Consider the following 14,547-nt stretch of genomic DNA (forward strand, 5'->3'; position numbering starts at 1 on the left):
AAACGTGATCCACCTGGAGCAGTAATCCAAGTTTATGCACCAACCACTGGTGCTGAAGAAACTGAAATTGACCAGTTCTATGAAGACTTACAACACCTTATAGAAATGACACCAAAGAAGGATGTTCTTCTCATTATAGGGGATTGGAACGCTAAAGTAGGGAGTCAAGAGATAAAAGGAACAACTGGCAAGTTCGGCCTTGGAGATCAAAACGAAGCAGGGCAAAGGCTAATAGAGTTCTGCCAAGAGAGCAAGCTGGTCATCACAAACACTCTTTTCCAACAACACAAGAGACGACTCTACACATGGACATCACCAGATGGGCAGCATCGAAATCAGATTGATTATATTCTCTGCAGCCAAAGATGGAGAAGCTCTATACAGTCAGCAAAAACAAGACCTGGAGCTGACTGTGACTCAGATCATCAGCTTCTTACAGCAAAATTCAAGCTTAAACTGAAGACAGTAGGAAAAACCACTGGGCCGGCAAGATACAATCTAAGTCAAATCCCTTATGAATACACAGTGGAAGTGAGGAACAGGTTTAAGGATTTAGATTTGGTGGACAGAGTGCCTGAAGAACTATGGATGGAGGCTCGTAACATTATACAAGAGGCAGCAACTAAAACCATCCCAATGAAAAGGAAATGCAAGAAAGCAAAGTGGCTGTCCAACGAGGCCTTACAAATAGCGGGGGAGAGAAGGCAAGCAAAATGCGAGGGAGATAGTGAAAGATACAGGAAATTGAATGCAGATTTCCAAAGAATAGCAAGGAGAGACAAGAAGGCCTTCTTAAATGAGCAATGCAAAGAAATAGAGGAAAACAATAGAATGGGAAGAACCAGAGATCTGTTCAAGAAAATTGGAGATATGAAAGGAACATTTCGTACAAAGATTACCATAATAAAATACAAAAGTGGAAAGGACCTAACAGAAGCAGAAGACATCAAGAAGAGGTGGCAAGAATACACAGAGGAACTATACCAGAAAGAAATGGATGTCTCGTATACCCCAAGTAGTGTGGTTGCTGACCTTGAGCCAGACATCCTGGAGAGTGAAGTCAAATGGGCCTTAGGAAGCATTGCTAATAACAAGGCCAGTGGAAGTGATGATATTCCAGCTGAACTATTTAAAATTTTAAAAGATGATGCTGTCAAGGTGCTACACTCAATATGCCAGCAAATTTGGAAAACTCAGCAGTGGCCAGAGGATTGGAGAAGATCAGTCTACATCCCAATCCCAAAGAAGGGAAGTGCCAAAGAATGCTCCAACTACCGCACAATTGCACTCATTTCACACGCTAGCAAGATTATGCTTAAAATTCTACAAGGCAGGCTTAAGCAGTATGTGGACCGAGAACTCCCAGAAGTGCAAGCTGGATTTCGAAGGGGCAGAGGAACCAGAGACCAAATTGCAAACATGCGCTGGATTATGGAGAAAGCTAGAGAGTTCCAGAAAGACACTACTTCTGCTTCATTGACTATGCAAAAGCCTTTGACTGCGTTGACCACAGAAAACTATGGCAAGTTCTTAAAGAAATGGGAGTGCTTGATCACCTCATCTGTCTCCTGAGAAATCTCTATGTGGGACAAGAAGCTACAGTTAGAACTGGATATGGAACAACTGATTGGTTCAAAATTGGGAAAGGAGTACGGCAAGGCTGTATATTGTCCCCCTGCTTATTTAACTTATATGCAGAATTCATCTTGCGAAAGGCTGTGCTGGATGAATCCCAAGCCAGAATTAAGATCGCCGGAAGAAATATCAACAACCTCAGATATGCAGATGACACAACTTTGATGGCAGAAAGTGAGGAGGAATTAAAGAACCTTTTAATGAGGGTGAAAAAGGAGAGTGCAAAATATGGTCTGAAGCTCAACATCAAAAAAACTAAGATCATGGCCACTGGTCCTATCACCTCCTGGCAAATAGAAGGGGAAGAAATGGAGGCAGTGAGAGATTTTACTTTATTGGGCTCCATGATCACTGCAGATGGTGACAGCAGTCACAAAATTAAAAGACGCCTGTTCCTTGGGAGAAAGGCGATGGCAAACCTAGAGAGGATCATTAAAAGCAGAGACATCACCTTACCAACAAAGGTCCATGTAGTTAAAGCCATGGTTTTCCCAGTAGTGATGTATGGAAGTGAGAGCTGGACCATAAAGAAGGCTGATCGCCAAAGAATTGATGCTTTTGAATTATGGTGCTGGAGGAGACTCTTGAGAGTCCCATGGACTGCAAGAAGATCAAACCTATCCATTCTTAAGGAAATCAGCCCTGAGTGCTCACTGGAAGGACAGATCGTGAAACTGAGGCTCCAATGCTTTGGCCACCCCATGAGAAGAGAAGATTCCCTGGAAAAGACCCTGATGCTGGGAAAGATGGAGGACACAAGGAGAAGGGGACGACAGAGGACGAGATGGTTGGACAGTGTTCTGACCAAACTGCGGGAGGTAGTGGAAGATAGGAGTGCCTGGTGTGCTCTGGTCCATGGAGTCACGAAGAGTCGGACACAACTAAACGACTAAACAACAACATGCACATAGGCACATTCAGATATGTCCACAAATCAAAGTCATGCACACAAACAAACGTGCAGATATTTAAGTGTCAGGAAGTGTTCTCCCTTTAAAACGAGCCTGATTTTTTTTAAAAAAGAACGATGTTCACTTACCAAAGAACAACGCAACACCTTCCACGTTTGCAAAGACCCCATTGAAGAATGTAATGTTATCTGAATGTAAATAGTTTTAAAATGTTAAAGGTTATACATGCCCACCTCTCATCTATTTCATTTCATCTACAAGCTAAATTGTGGGATAATCACAAAAAATGAACCGTTTTCCAACATTCTGTCCCACTCTCCCAGTATTCTGTCACACTTTAGAGTGACCAACAAACCCAACCCAAGGCAGCGAGGCTGTACAGTTAGAAAACTGGTCTTGGCTCTGGGTGGGACAGCCACAGGAAGGAAATTCAGAAAATATTTAAAATGACAAAGCCAGCTAACGTATGATGGATTTCTGGGAAACCTCTGCCACCCAACCCCTGCTCAGGCTATGATTATTGTTCATTATTCCTCGCTACAGGTAATATTCTCATCTGTAGTGTGGATATGCAACACAGCTGCAGCTCCAGTCGATGGGTTTAGCAGCCACCATTTGGGAATGATGCATTTTTGCAGCTGATCTGAAAAGCATTAGAGCCCATAGCATTGTTCACTGGACCCTCCTAGCTGATCTAGAATCAATTGGCACAGGCAGAAGAATCACAACATATGTCTTTTTCTAGACTGTCCACTCCACCAATGTGGGGATCTTGTCATGAAACATAAGCTCCCTGCATGTAGAAACCAAGAGTGTCAGGGAGAAGGCTACCCTGGATAACATAGGCATTTGATGCCCTCTACTGCAATATGAAACAGTGCACTTCAGCAAGAGCTAAGTCTGCATAAAAAGGTAAAGGTAAAGGGACCCCTGACAGTTAAGTCAGGTCGCAGACGATTCTGGGGTTGTGGCTCTCATCTCACTTTACTGGCTGAGGGAGCCGACGTTTGTCCACAGACAGTTTTTCTGGGTCATGTGGCCAGCATGACCAAGCCACTTCTGGAGAAACCAGCCGTTTACCCTCCCACCGCAGCAGTACCTATTTATCTACTCATGCCGGTATGCTTTCAAACTGCTAGACTGGCAGGAGCTGGGACAAAGCAACGGGAGCTCACCCCGTCACGGGGATTCGAACCGACCACCTTCCGATCGGCAAGCCCAAGGCTCAGTGGTTTACACCACAGCACCACCTGCATAGGTTCCACTAAATCCCCATCCCTTGGAAACTGCTGAAGGCAATTCTCACTGGGACAAACTGGTTGTCTGAATCCATTCTTAAACTCCACCTCTTGTAAGCAAACAATTCAGCCCTTTCAGGTAAAGGGCAATAGTTTAGCGACAGTGCATACTTTGCATGTAGATGGTCCAAGAAGTTCAGTCTTATGCCTGCGTTATCCCTAGTCCTACATCTACGGTATCTCCAGTTAAGAAGATCCCAGAGGGCAACAGAGCTGGAAACACAGATGGCCCATGCCACTCAGGTGGCAGAAATGCAAGAGGCAGCACTCGACCCACCTGACCCCTTGCATCCATCACTGAGAGGGAGGCGTTCCAGTGTGCAACATTGCAGCTCATCTTCCCTGCCCCTGGAGGAGAAGCCAAGCAAGCAGCAAGACTTTGAGGAGCTCTCTGGCTCCTTTAAGTTCAGCAAGAGCTAGGGAACAGCAGGAGCAGAAGAAGTGGAGGACAGCAGTGGGGCAGGAGGTGCCAATTTCCATTTAGCCCCAGGTGGTGAAATGCCTGCAGTGGAACTTGGTCCATTAAGAGAAAATGGGGCACTGCCCCAGCAACCTCAGTGAGCCCTCACCTGGTCCATGCCTACCTGCCTTCTTGCACACAGCCTGTCATTGATGCCACCTGCTGTTGGTCTCCCTGGCATCTGCCCTACCCAATGGACACCAGCCATCACAGCCTGCCTGAGACCTGGAGTAGCTATCGCCAGTTTAGGCAGCAATACTTGGCCAAGATGGACATGCAATGCCCCCATATTCAGTGGTTCTGTTGCTCCTGGACAGATACAGAACAAGAGCTTCTTACTTAGGTCTCTTTCTGCTGCATGTGGAAGATCCATTGGAATTGCTGGTGTCTCTGATCCTTGACCTCCTGTCTCACCAGTTCCGTTCAGAAGGAGCACAAATTAAAACAGAAAGATTAATCAATAGAGTGCCTGAAGCCAATTTTTGTCGACTCATTTGTTGGTCTCCATTGCAATATCCAAAGTGCATCTCTTACTTGCTCTCCTCTTCTCTATATCTCTTGGTTGACTTCCTGCATTTACCGGTACCTTTGCTATTTCTATATTAAACATTCACTGAAATGAAATTCAAGATGAACTTAAAATGTGTAAGTGTGTTGTGTACCAGGACCAGGTTGCATATTAGGAACTGAAGGCACATGTATCCGACAGATAATAATAACCCCAGCCATCTGTTGCAGAGACTTCAAAGTCAGTTCTTTCTGAAATCGGTGGGAATTATCTGCACATCAGTGACACTAAGATCAAATTTCCAGGTTCAATTTTCGCCTTACTCCAACCAGCTTCACTGAAATGGGGGGGGGGGATAAGTCTGTAAAACATCACCTTACCCAGAAATTTGGATGGGTGTGAAAAAGTACAGGGAAGAAGGATCTTCTCAGAGGAATAATTATTTATAACGTAATCAACATTTACAAAAATATTTGATTCACTTTAATTTAAGGGGGGGACTACACTTGTGGTTTTTGTAGGATTTTAGTACATTTTGTGTAGACTTTTAACTTGGTTTAGCAGCTCCATATAGCTGTGAGAAATTTCCCATTCACTTTGATGGTGGGACACTCTCTGAAGTGAACCCTCTACTGAAGTGAATAGAGACTTCTTCTCTTACACAACTTCTGTATATCAGAAAATACACAGGCCATTGTAATACGTAGGGCTATTCCCAAAAGTTAGAAGGAACTGATACATCTCTCAGCAGCCGATGCATTGATCTGATAATTTAAAAAAAAACTAATTATGTTTAATACACAATTATTTTATTTTACTGTTTGGCTGATAGCTTGATCTTTGTGTTCTACTCAGATAGAGGTGGGTTTTACTGACTTCATCTAGGCCTACTTATGGATACGTCTGCAGAGGATTGCAACCTTGTCATGTGTTCATCACCTGTTGGCATCCACCTGTCTCAAGAGACAATGGAGTGAGCCTCCAGGGGCAATAATAATAATAATAATAATAATAATAATTTATTGTACCCCACTCTTCTGGCTGGGTTTCCCCAGCCACTCTGGGCGGCTTCCAACAAAGATTAAAAATACATTAGAATGTCACATATTAAAAACTTCCCTGAACTTCCCTTCTAAATGTTAGGTAGTTGTTTATCTCTTTGACATCTGGTGGGAGGGCATTCCACAGGGTGGGCACCACTACCAAGAAGGCCCTCTGCCTGGTTCCCTGTAGCTTTGCTTCTCGCAGTGAGGGAACCTCCAGAAGGACCTCGGAGCTGGACCTCAGTGTCCAGGCAGATGATGGGGGTGGAGACGCTCCTTCAGGTCTACTGGGCCGAGGCCGTTTAAGGTCAGGGGTGAAGTCTAACAGCTGTGTTAGCAGTACTGAAGTGACCTCCCTGGGATGCAAGCCTGGGCAGTGTGCCTGGAGGTCCTGGGCTGCCCAGACAACAAGACCCCCCCCCTCTCGGCCTCATTGATGTGGTCCAAAGGAAAGCAGAGCAAGACGTTTGGCACCAGCTTGGCTGGAGGAGTTGCCAGAAGCAGGCATACAAGGTGCCTTCCAACCATATTAGGGACTCTGCTCTGGATTTGTGTAGGGTTTCCTCCTTAGCCCTTTCTTCTCCCAGAGATGTCCCACAAGTTAGTGGAGATTTAGGATCAGAGTTGTATGTACCTATATGTGTTTTATCATCATCATCATCAGTTCTTACTATAGAGCAGCCTTCTCTAACCTTGGGTCCCCAGATGTTGTAATGGTATTCCGAATGTTCCAGCTCCCATAATCCCCATTAAACATGGCCAATGTCCATGGATAAAGGAACATGCAACCTGACCGAATCTGTGGATACAAGGCTGGGAAGTTCTGCTGTAAGAGCCTATAGGGTAAACAGTTCTCGAGGCATGCTTGACGCAAAACGTCCATACAGAATGATGACTAGAGCTTGAGAAACAGGAACATTATTTTCCACTTACCACCACTATGCAATACCATCAACATATTCACCAGGAGAATAACCATCATTGTTTTTCAGGAATCTTGCCTGGTGAATTAAGTAAAATGTTAGACCGGGCGTGCGTATTTCCTTTGAAGGTAATACAATATAGCTGCCCCATTGAAAAGCCATCAGATTATTTATGTCTCCTCAGTTCATTCCACTATTCAACGACAAAAGAGAATATTAGTCCCTGAAAGTATTTCAGCATAGGAACCTAAGAACTGGCAACAGTGATGCAACAGTCAGCTTGTCTGTGGAAGTAACTGCTCACAAAAGGAGAGAATAAAAGCACTTAGAGCTTTTCTGTTCATGAAAAGGGGGAAAAAGACTATAAAGATTTTTTTTAAAAAAAATCAAATAGTGTGAAAAAGACAGTGGGTGGGACACACAGGGGCAGAATTTCAAATTTCAGCAGACCTCTTGAGATCAACCAATCTCTTATCTACAATTGCTACCTCAAGAATCTCCAAGGTAGAGTTGCTATAGACGGAATACAGCAGTAGGAAGCAATGTCTGGGAAAATCCGGACATAAGGCAACCCATTTCAGAAGAATTTCCTAAAAGAAATATGTAGCTCAAAAGCTCAACAACTTTGTCAGAAAGGATTTTCACTTTCTGAAATATGGCAACCCTACTCCAAGGGCCCATCCAATTCAAAAAACCCCAAACAGTTTTGTGACTACATCAACCAGCTTCTTCCACATCAATCCTTGCTTGGATCCCTGACCCTACTGCTGAGTTTTCATCACACATAGGATCATGCTGCACACATGATTAGAATCTAAATCACACCTTCTGCGTCAAAGGTAAAGTGCAACGCAAATCAGGGATGGAGGAGAAATTCGATTCAGATCACATTGAGAGGCAAACCAACCTAACTGGTATCTTACGAATTAATACACAAACTGAAATACAACCATCCCTTTGAAATTCTCACTTCTCCAAATGCAGTTTTCCAGCCAAATAAACGCAAAAGCAGTACATATACATATATAGTGAAAATACCACGCCAAATGCATGATATGTGGGGAAATTGCCTTACAAAAATGTGGAAATTAGGAGAGTTTTGTACTAAAATGCTGGTGATTTCCATGAAGACTTTTAAAATAATAATAATAATAATAGCAAAGTAAAATGTGGAAAAGTGGAGAACTAGCAACTGGAAAAAATGAGAAACTGAAATCGACAGATCTGACCATCACTAAAATGCAATCCTGCACATGATTCTTTGGAAGAAGTTATCTCAACTGGGTTCAACTGGACTAATTCAAGTCCACATGCTGAGGACGGCTGCCTTGTCCCCTTATGGCCACTGGAGTTTCCATCCTTCCAAGTCAACTGCTTTAAGATCAGGGTGCCAGTTCAGATCCGCTCATCATCACGTAAGATCCCCTTCCAACCAAAAGCGCACGACTTACCTTGAGGGATATTGCTCTAAAGGAGATGGGAAGGAGGAAATGGCTTTTAAAGAAGGTTAGGGCTTAGTGATTTATACTTGCTTGGCTATCCCCCCTCACCCATGTGACCACTTTCTTCGTCAACCCCACTTTAAGCTTTCTCAATCGGCCCTTTCATGAGGTTTGTGCAGGTCACAATGCTCGCCGCGGCGAGGTTTAACATTATAGATCATTTATATACTTGGGGCTATATTAAATAGGCCTTCTCTCCAGGGGACTGCGAGTTGCTGGAATAATACAGGCCCTGTTGTAATTAAACAACAATTGCCCCTCTGTTATCCCTCTCCTGCCAAGTCACGTGACGGTGGCGGTAAGAACTTAATAAGAGACAATGTTCCATGTTGAGAGATAGGTGAAAATCTAGACTGATTTGGAGCCCCTGGTTTCTCCAAGTGTTGAAAAGGACAGAGTGTGTTGGGGGGGAAAAACAAAATTAAAGGGTCTTAGGGAGTGTGGGTCAGGGAGAGGCAGATGATAGATGATAGATACCTGTAGACAGATAGAAGATAGAGATAGATAGATGATAGATAGATAGATAGATAGATAGATAGATAGATAGATAGATGATAGATAGATAGATAGATAGATAGATAGATAGATAGATAGATAGATGATAGATAGATAGATGATAGATAGATAGATAATAGATAGATTAGATGATAAATAGATAGATGATAGATAGATGATAGATAGATAGATAGATAGATAGATGATAGATGATAGATGATAGATAGATGATAGATAGATAGATAGATAGATAGATGATAGATAGATAGATAGATAGATAGACACACATACACACGTATGAAACAATTGCCCCATTTTTTTTAGAACAGGAAATCAAAGTGGATTGCAGGTTTTTTAAAAGAAAAAATAAATGATAATCAAAAGAGTATAAATGGAATACTACAAAGAAAAGTCAAAAAGCTTTCTTGAAGAGCCAGGTCTTCGTCAAATGCCAGGAGGCAAGGGAAGGTGGTGGGGAGAGCAGGTGAAAGTGTGCCAAAGAGCCGCAACCAAAAAGGCCCAGCAATTCATCTCCACCGACCCGCAACACACTTCCTTTTTAAAAACTCATCTTTCCAACAAAGGCAGGGAGCACAGAGCTTCTGGGGTTCTGCAGCAGGCGCCACAACTATGAAGTCCAAGTGAAGTCCAAGTGAAGGCAGGAGGGGTTCGCGTCACACAGGGTCCCACCTAAATCTGAGACGCCACTGTCTGCCACTGTTTCCACTCCCATTCCAACCCCGCGCTGTGAGATTTGCTGTACCAGCCAAAGAGAGACCTTAGTTGCAAGCAGGGTCTTTTTGGTTGTGGCACCAACATTATGGAGCTCCCTGCCCTGGGAGGCTCAGTTTGCTGCTTTCCTGTTGTGCTTCTGCCATTTAAATAATAATAATAATAATAATAATAATAATAATAATAATAATAATAATAATAATAATATACTAATTTATTACTTATACCCTGCCCATCTGGCCGGGCCTCCCCAGCCACTCTGGGCGTCTTCCAACAAAATATTAAAATACAGTAAAGCATCAAACATTAAAAGCTTCCCTAAACAGGGCTGCCTTCAGGTGTCTTCTAAAAGTCTGGTAGTTGTTTTTCTCTTTGACATCTGGCGGGAGGGCGTTCCACAGGGCAGGTGCCACTACTGAGAAGGCTCTGTGCCTGGTTCCCTGTAATCTCACTTCTTTCAGAGATGGAACCGTCAGAAGGCCCTCGGCACTGGACCTCAGTGTCCGGGCAGAACGATGGGGGTGGAGACGCTCCTCCAGGTATACTGGACCGAGGCCATTTAGGGCTTTAAAGGTCAGCACCAACACTTTGAATTGTGCTTGGAAACGTACTGGGAGCCAGTGTAGGTCTTTCAAGACCGGTGTTATATGGTCTCGGCAGCCGCTCCCAGTCACCAGTCTAGCTGCCGCGTTCTGGATTAGTTGTAGTTTCCGGGTCACCTTCAAAGGTAGCCCCACGTAGAGCGCATTGCAGTAGTCCAAGAGAGAGATAACTAGAGCATGTACCACTCTGGCATGCTCTAGAAGGACTTCTAAAGTATATTTAAATCAGGAATCAGGAAGACCAAGACTTCAATAAGGGATGGGGAAATTTTTATCATTTATGGGATTGGAATAACACTTGTAATAAAACAACGAACTATGGACGTAATGGAGATATAAAAATGTGGATAAATATAAAAGACGCAGACAGAAAGGATTAACAATAAGACCCACAAAAGGGAGGAGGGAAGACCAAGAGATTCTTGGGAATCTTGATTTTATATATTATGTTACTATGTGAATGTAAATATTAATTTGGAAAATTAAATAAATAAATTTATTTTTAAAAAACAAAGTATATTTAAGTCCCACGGCTTCCCCCAAAGAACCTTGGGATCTGTAGTTCATCCCCTTGTGAAGCTACATTTTTTAGCACCCATTACAAACTACAATTCCCAGCATTCTCCAGGGAAACCTGTGGGCTTTAGAAGTACTTTAAAAGTTTAGTGTCGTTGTGCTGTTTATCTCCCTATGCAAGAACGCCAGCATGCTACAGTGATTAGAGGGCTTGCCTGGAGCTGGGTAGACCCGGGTTCAAATGGCTACTTTGCCATAGCACCTTTCATGTGTGATTCGCACGTAGAAGGCCTATTTGGGGGCACACCCCTGGCCCCACCCCTGTATTAGGCACATTCCCTGCCATTGCTCTAAGGTAATGTGGCCAAGCGGTCTAAGGCACTGGATTTAGGCTCCAGTCTCTCCAGAGTCGTGGGTTTGAATCCATTGGGATACGGTGGGATATCAGCTTCGCCCTAGGCATGGCGGAAAGCAGCAACAACCGAGGGAAAGAAACACATAACATCTTACAAGGACAGGAAGAAACATCACAGACAGAATAATTGCCACACACAGGAAGAACAAGGATATCGTTTGAGTGCCTCAAACTTTATAAATCATTTAATGTGTCAACACAAATAAAAGTTATTAATACTGCAGTTGTTGTATAAGGGATTATTATTATGACCCGAATGTAATGGAAATCAATAAGATTTTGGAACGCAGAAATTAAGCAAATAATCAATTCATCCAATCTAGCATAGGGGGGCGTTTTATCTAAATTATATAATTCAGTATTTGAACAATTGGTATTAATGATGGTATCATAAATTGGCATTGTTATAATGAGGCTATTATTGGATTAAAATAAAAAAAATCCCTTCCAGTAGCACCTTAAAGACCAACTAAGTTAGTTCTTGGTATGAGCTTTTGTGTGCATGCACACTTCTTCAGATACACATTATTGGATTGTAATTGAAAACTAATAAAAATTATTATTAAAAAAGAAAAGAAAAAAAGAATCTCACTGCTGTCAAGTGTCCTTTGGGCTCAGCCGGTAGAGCATGAGACCTTTAATTTTAGGGTCATCGGTTCACGTTGACCAAAAGGGGCTAGACCAAATGAGCCTCTTCCAACTCTATGATCTAGACCATCCTTGAAAACCTGTGACCCTCTTCTTGTTCCAGACTGCAACTCCCACCATCCCTGACCACCAGTCATGCTGGCTGCATCTGATGGAAATTATAGTCCCAAACCTCTTGAGATCATTATGTTGAGGAAAGCTGCTCCAGACATCTACACATTAATATGGTTGACTGCAACTACATCGGACAAGGGTAGTGCACTTTTCTCATCCTAAGGGCCATATTTCCTTCTGGGCAACCTTCCAGGGGCCAGTGGTGGACGGAGACAGATGCAAGAGTCGGTGGAGCAACAAATGCAAATGTCACCTTTGCACAATAGGGGCGTTTCTGCACACAAACACATACATATGCACCTCTCTGTTCTCTGTCTGGGCAAGCAAGCAGTGTCGTTTCCAAGGACTAATTCCAGCTTGGCAAAAACACTCAGGGTGTGGTAGCAGCTCCTTGTGCATGGCCTTTTTGACTTTGCAGATGGCCGCACTAACACGTGGATATCTGGAAGCAGGGCCAAGAGTCTGGCGCCACAAACCCAGGACTCAGGGGATGCCTCCCCCATCAGAATTTAGACTTCTCAGAATGTTGCAATGCAGCGTGCAAGTACAGTGGTACCTCGGGTTACACACGCTTCAGGTTACAGACTCCGCTAACCCAAAAATAGTACCTCGGGTTAAGAACCTTGCTTCAGGAGGGTACATAATTATAATTTGTTTTGTTTTTATTTTGTTTTGTTATTTGTATGAAAATTGGGAAATTCGTGGAAGGGAATTTGGATCGACTTTAGAAAAAATGTTTTAAGAATGAGTATTGATGTTTAAGTTTGGATAAGGTAAAATTGGTTTTTTAAAATGAACTAAATTAAATGAAAATAAGGTTAGCAAAAATAAATTGAGGAAATGGATGAAAGAGAAAAATTAAAATAATAATATGTTAAATTAAATTATTAAGTTAAAGCTGAGAAATAAGTAATAAGGATTTGCTGAACTAATAATTTGAATTGGAATACAAGAAGGGAAGGTATGAGGAGGTCTGAGAAATAAGTTAAAAGAAATAAGCAATTGAAACTTAATGTGTTTTTAATTGTTTTTAAGTTTTATATTTTTGTATGTTTGTTATATATATTTTTCTTTTTTGTTGTGGTTGTTTATTTTTGTTTTTGTTTCATTCTGGAAAATGCTAATAAATATATATTTTTAAAATAAATATATATTTTTTAAAAAGAGTGTGGCGCCACAAACCCAGGACTCAGGGGATGCCTCCCCCCATCAGAATTTAGACTTCTCAGAATGTTGCAATGCAGCGTGCAAGTACAGTGGTACCTCGGGTTACACACGCTTCAGGTTACAGACTCCGCTAACCCAAAAATAGTACCTCGGGTTAAGAACTTTGCTTCAGGATGACAGCAGAAATCGTGCTCCGGCGCTGCGGTGGCCGCAAGAGGCCTCATTGGCTAAAGTGGTACCTCAGGTTAAGAATAGTTTCAGGTTAAGAACGGACCTCCAGAACGAATTAAGTTCTTAACCCGTGGTACCACTGTATGTATATATATCAGGGGAGGAAGTGAGCCTTAAAACGCACAGATCCATAAAAACAGCGTGCAAAGGTGGGACTCGTGACATAGCAGAAATTTGCTTGCAAAAATGTGTGTTTTAGTTCCTCTTAGGATGAAGGAGCTGGGGGTGAAATGAGAGGTCACAACAGCAACTCTCAGATTCTTCTCCTTCCTTCAGCTCTCCTGCACCTGTCTGAGATGGCCATGGGGAAAGTCTGCTCAGGTGGCTGGCCTCCTTTTCCCTATGCAGCAGCTCATGAAGTGATGCTCCAGTAATGAGATCAACAGCTTGGGTCCTTTGGATACATGGGTGGGCAATGCATTTCAAGCATGACATAAACTTGCTTAGGAAACAGGTTTCCAACCAAGCTGATATCTCGCCCAGTATTAAATGAGAAGCCACCAATCTCCCCGCCCCCAATCCCTTGCTTTGTGGCCTGTGAAGATCTACACTCCTTTCTCCATTGTGGAGTTGGTACAGAGCCTTAACTCCGCCCCCTCGCTCAAAACAGTTGGGCCTGCTTGTCTAGCACCACCTAGAGGTACAGTGGTGTGTCTGCTAATGCCATCTTTAGGATGTAGAAGGTCAAGCCTATCCATTCTGAAGGAAATCAGCCCTGAGTGCTCACTGGAAGGACAGATCGTGAAGCTGAGGCTCCAAGACTTTGGCCACCTTATGAGAAGAGAAGACTCCCTGGAAAAGACCCTGGTGTTGGGAAAGATGGAGGGCACAAGGAGAAGGGGACGACAGAGGACGAGATGGTTGGACAGTGTTCTCAAAGCTACCAGCATGAGTTTGACCAAACTGTGGGAGGCAGTGGAAGACAAGAGTGCCTGGAGTGCTCTGGTCCATGGGGTCATGAAGAGTCGGACACGACTAAACAACAACAGCAACAAGTTTTATCTGCAATTGCCCATTCACACCGCAAGTCACATTTAAATCTCACAGTCCCAGGGAGGGTCAAAACTCAGTGGCAGAGCATGGAATGGTTCCAGATTCAATCACTGCCATCTCCAGGCAGATCTGAGGATATCTCCTGTCTGAAACCCTTGAGAGCTCACTGGACCAATGGTCTACTCATTGTTAAAGCAGGTTCTTCGTATACTGCACATGATATGAAACAGCAATAGATTTCATATCAATTCACTTAAATATATGCCATTTCATAATAAAAAAAAGTTCTCCAAGATTTTATCACAATCTAATTCTTGAACATATTTTTATTCAGAGCTGGTTTACCATAGTTAA

General features: G+C 43.0%; 1 protein-coding gene across 3 annotated transcripts in view; it reads right to left on the reverse strand.

Annotated features, from left to right (window-relative positions):
• Positions 1 to 8,443, reverse strand: part of OC90 (otoconin 90) — a 36,780-nt gene extending 28,337 nt beyond the window's left edge. Inside the window, exons 1-4 of one of the 3 annotated variants that reach the window (XM_082235687.1) lie at positions 8,230 to 8,443; positions 6,789 to 6,856; positions 4,644 to 4,709; positions 2,675 to 2,734 (exon numbers count right to left, since the gene is read on the reverse strand). In XM_082235687.1, the coding sequence (XP_082091813.1) occupies positions 2,675 to 2,734; positions 4,644 to 4,709; positions 6,789 to 6,837 (175 nt within the window). In that variant the 5' untranslated portion in view covers positions 6,838 to 6,856; positions 8,230 to 8,443. The other 2 variants (XM_082235688.1, XM_082235689.1) reach the window with 2 other exon arrangements.
• Between the last annotated feature and the right edge of the window lie 6,104 nt (positions 8,444 to 14,547).

Source organism: Podarcis vaucheri (genome assembly GCF_965113315.1).
Source record: "Podarcis vaucheri genome assembly, chromosome: 8".
In the NCBI taxonomy this organism is placed as follows: Eukaryota; Metazoa; Chordata; class Lepidosauria; order Squamata; family Lacertidae; genus Podarcis; species Podarcis vaucheri.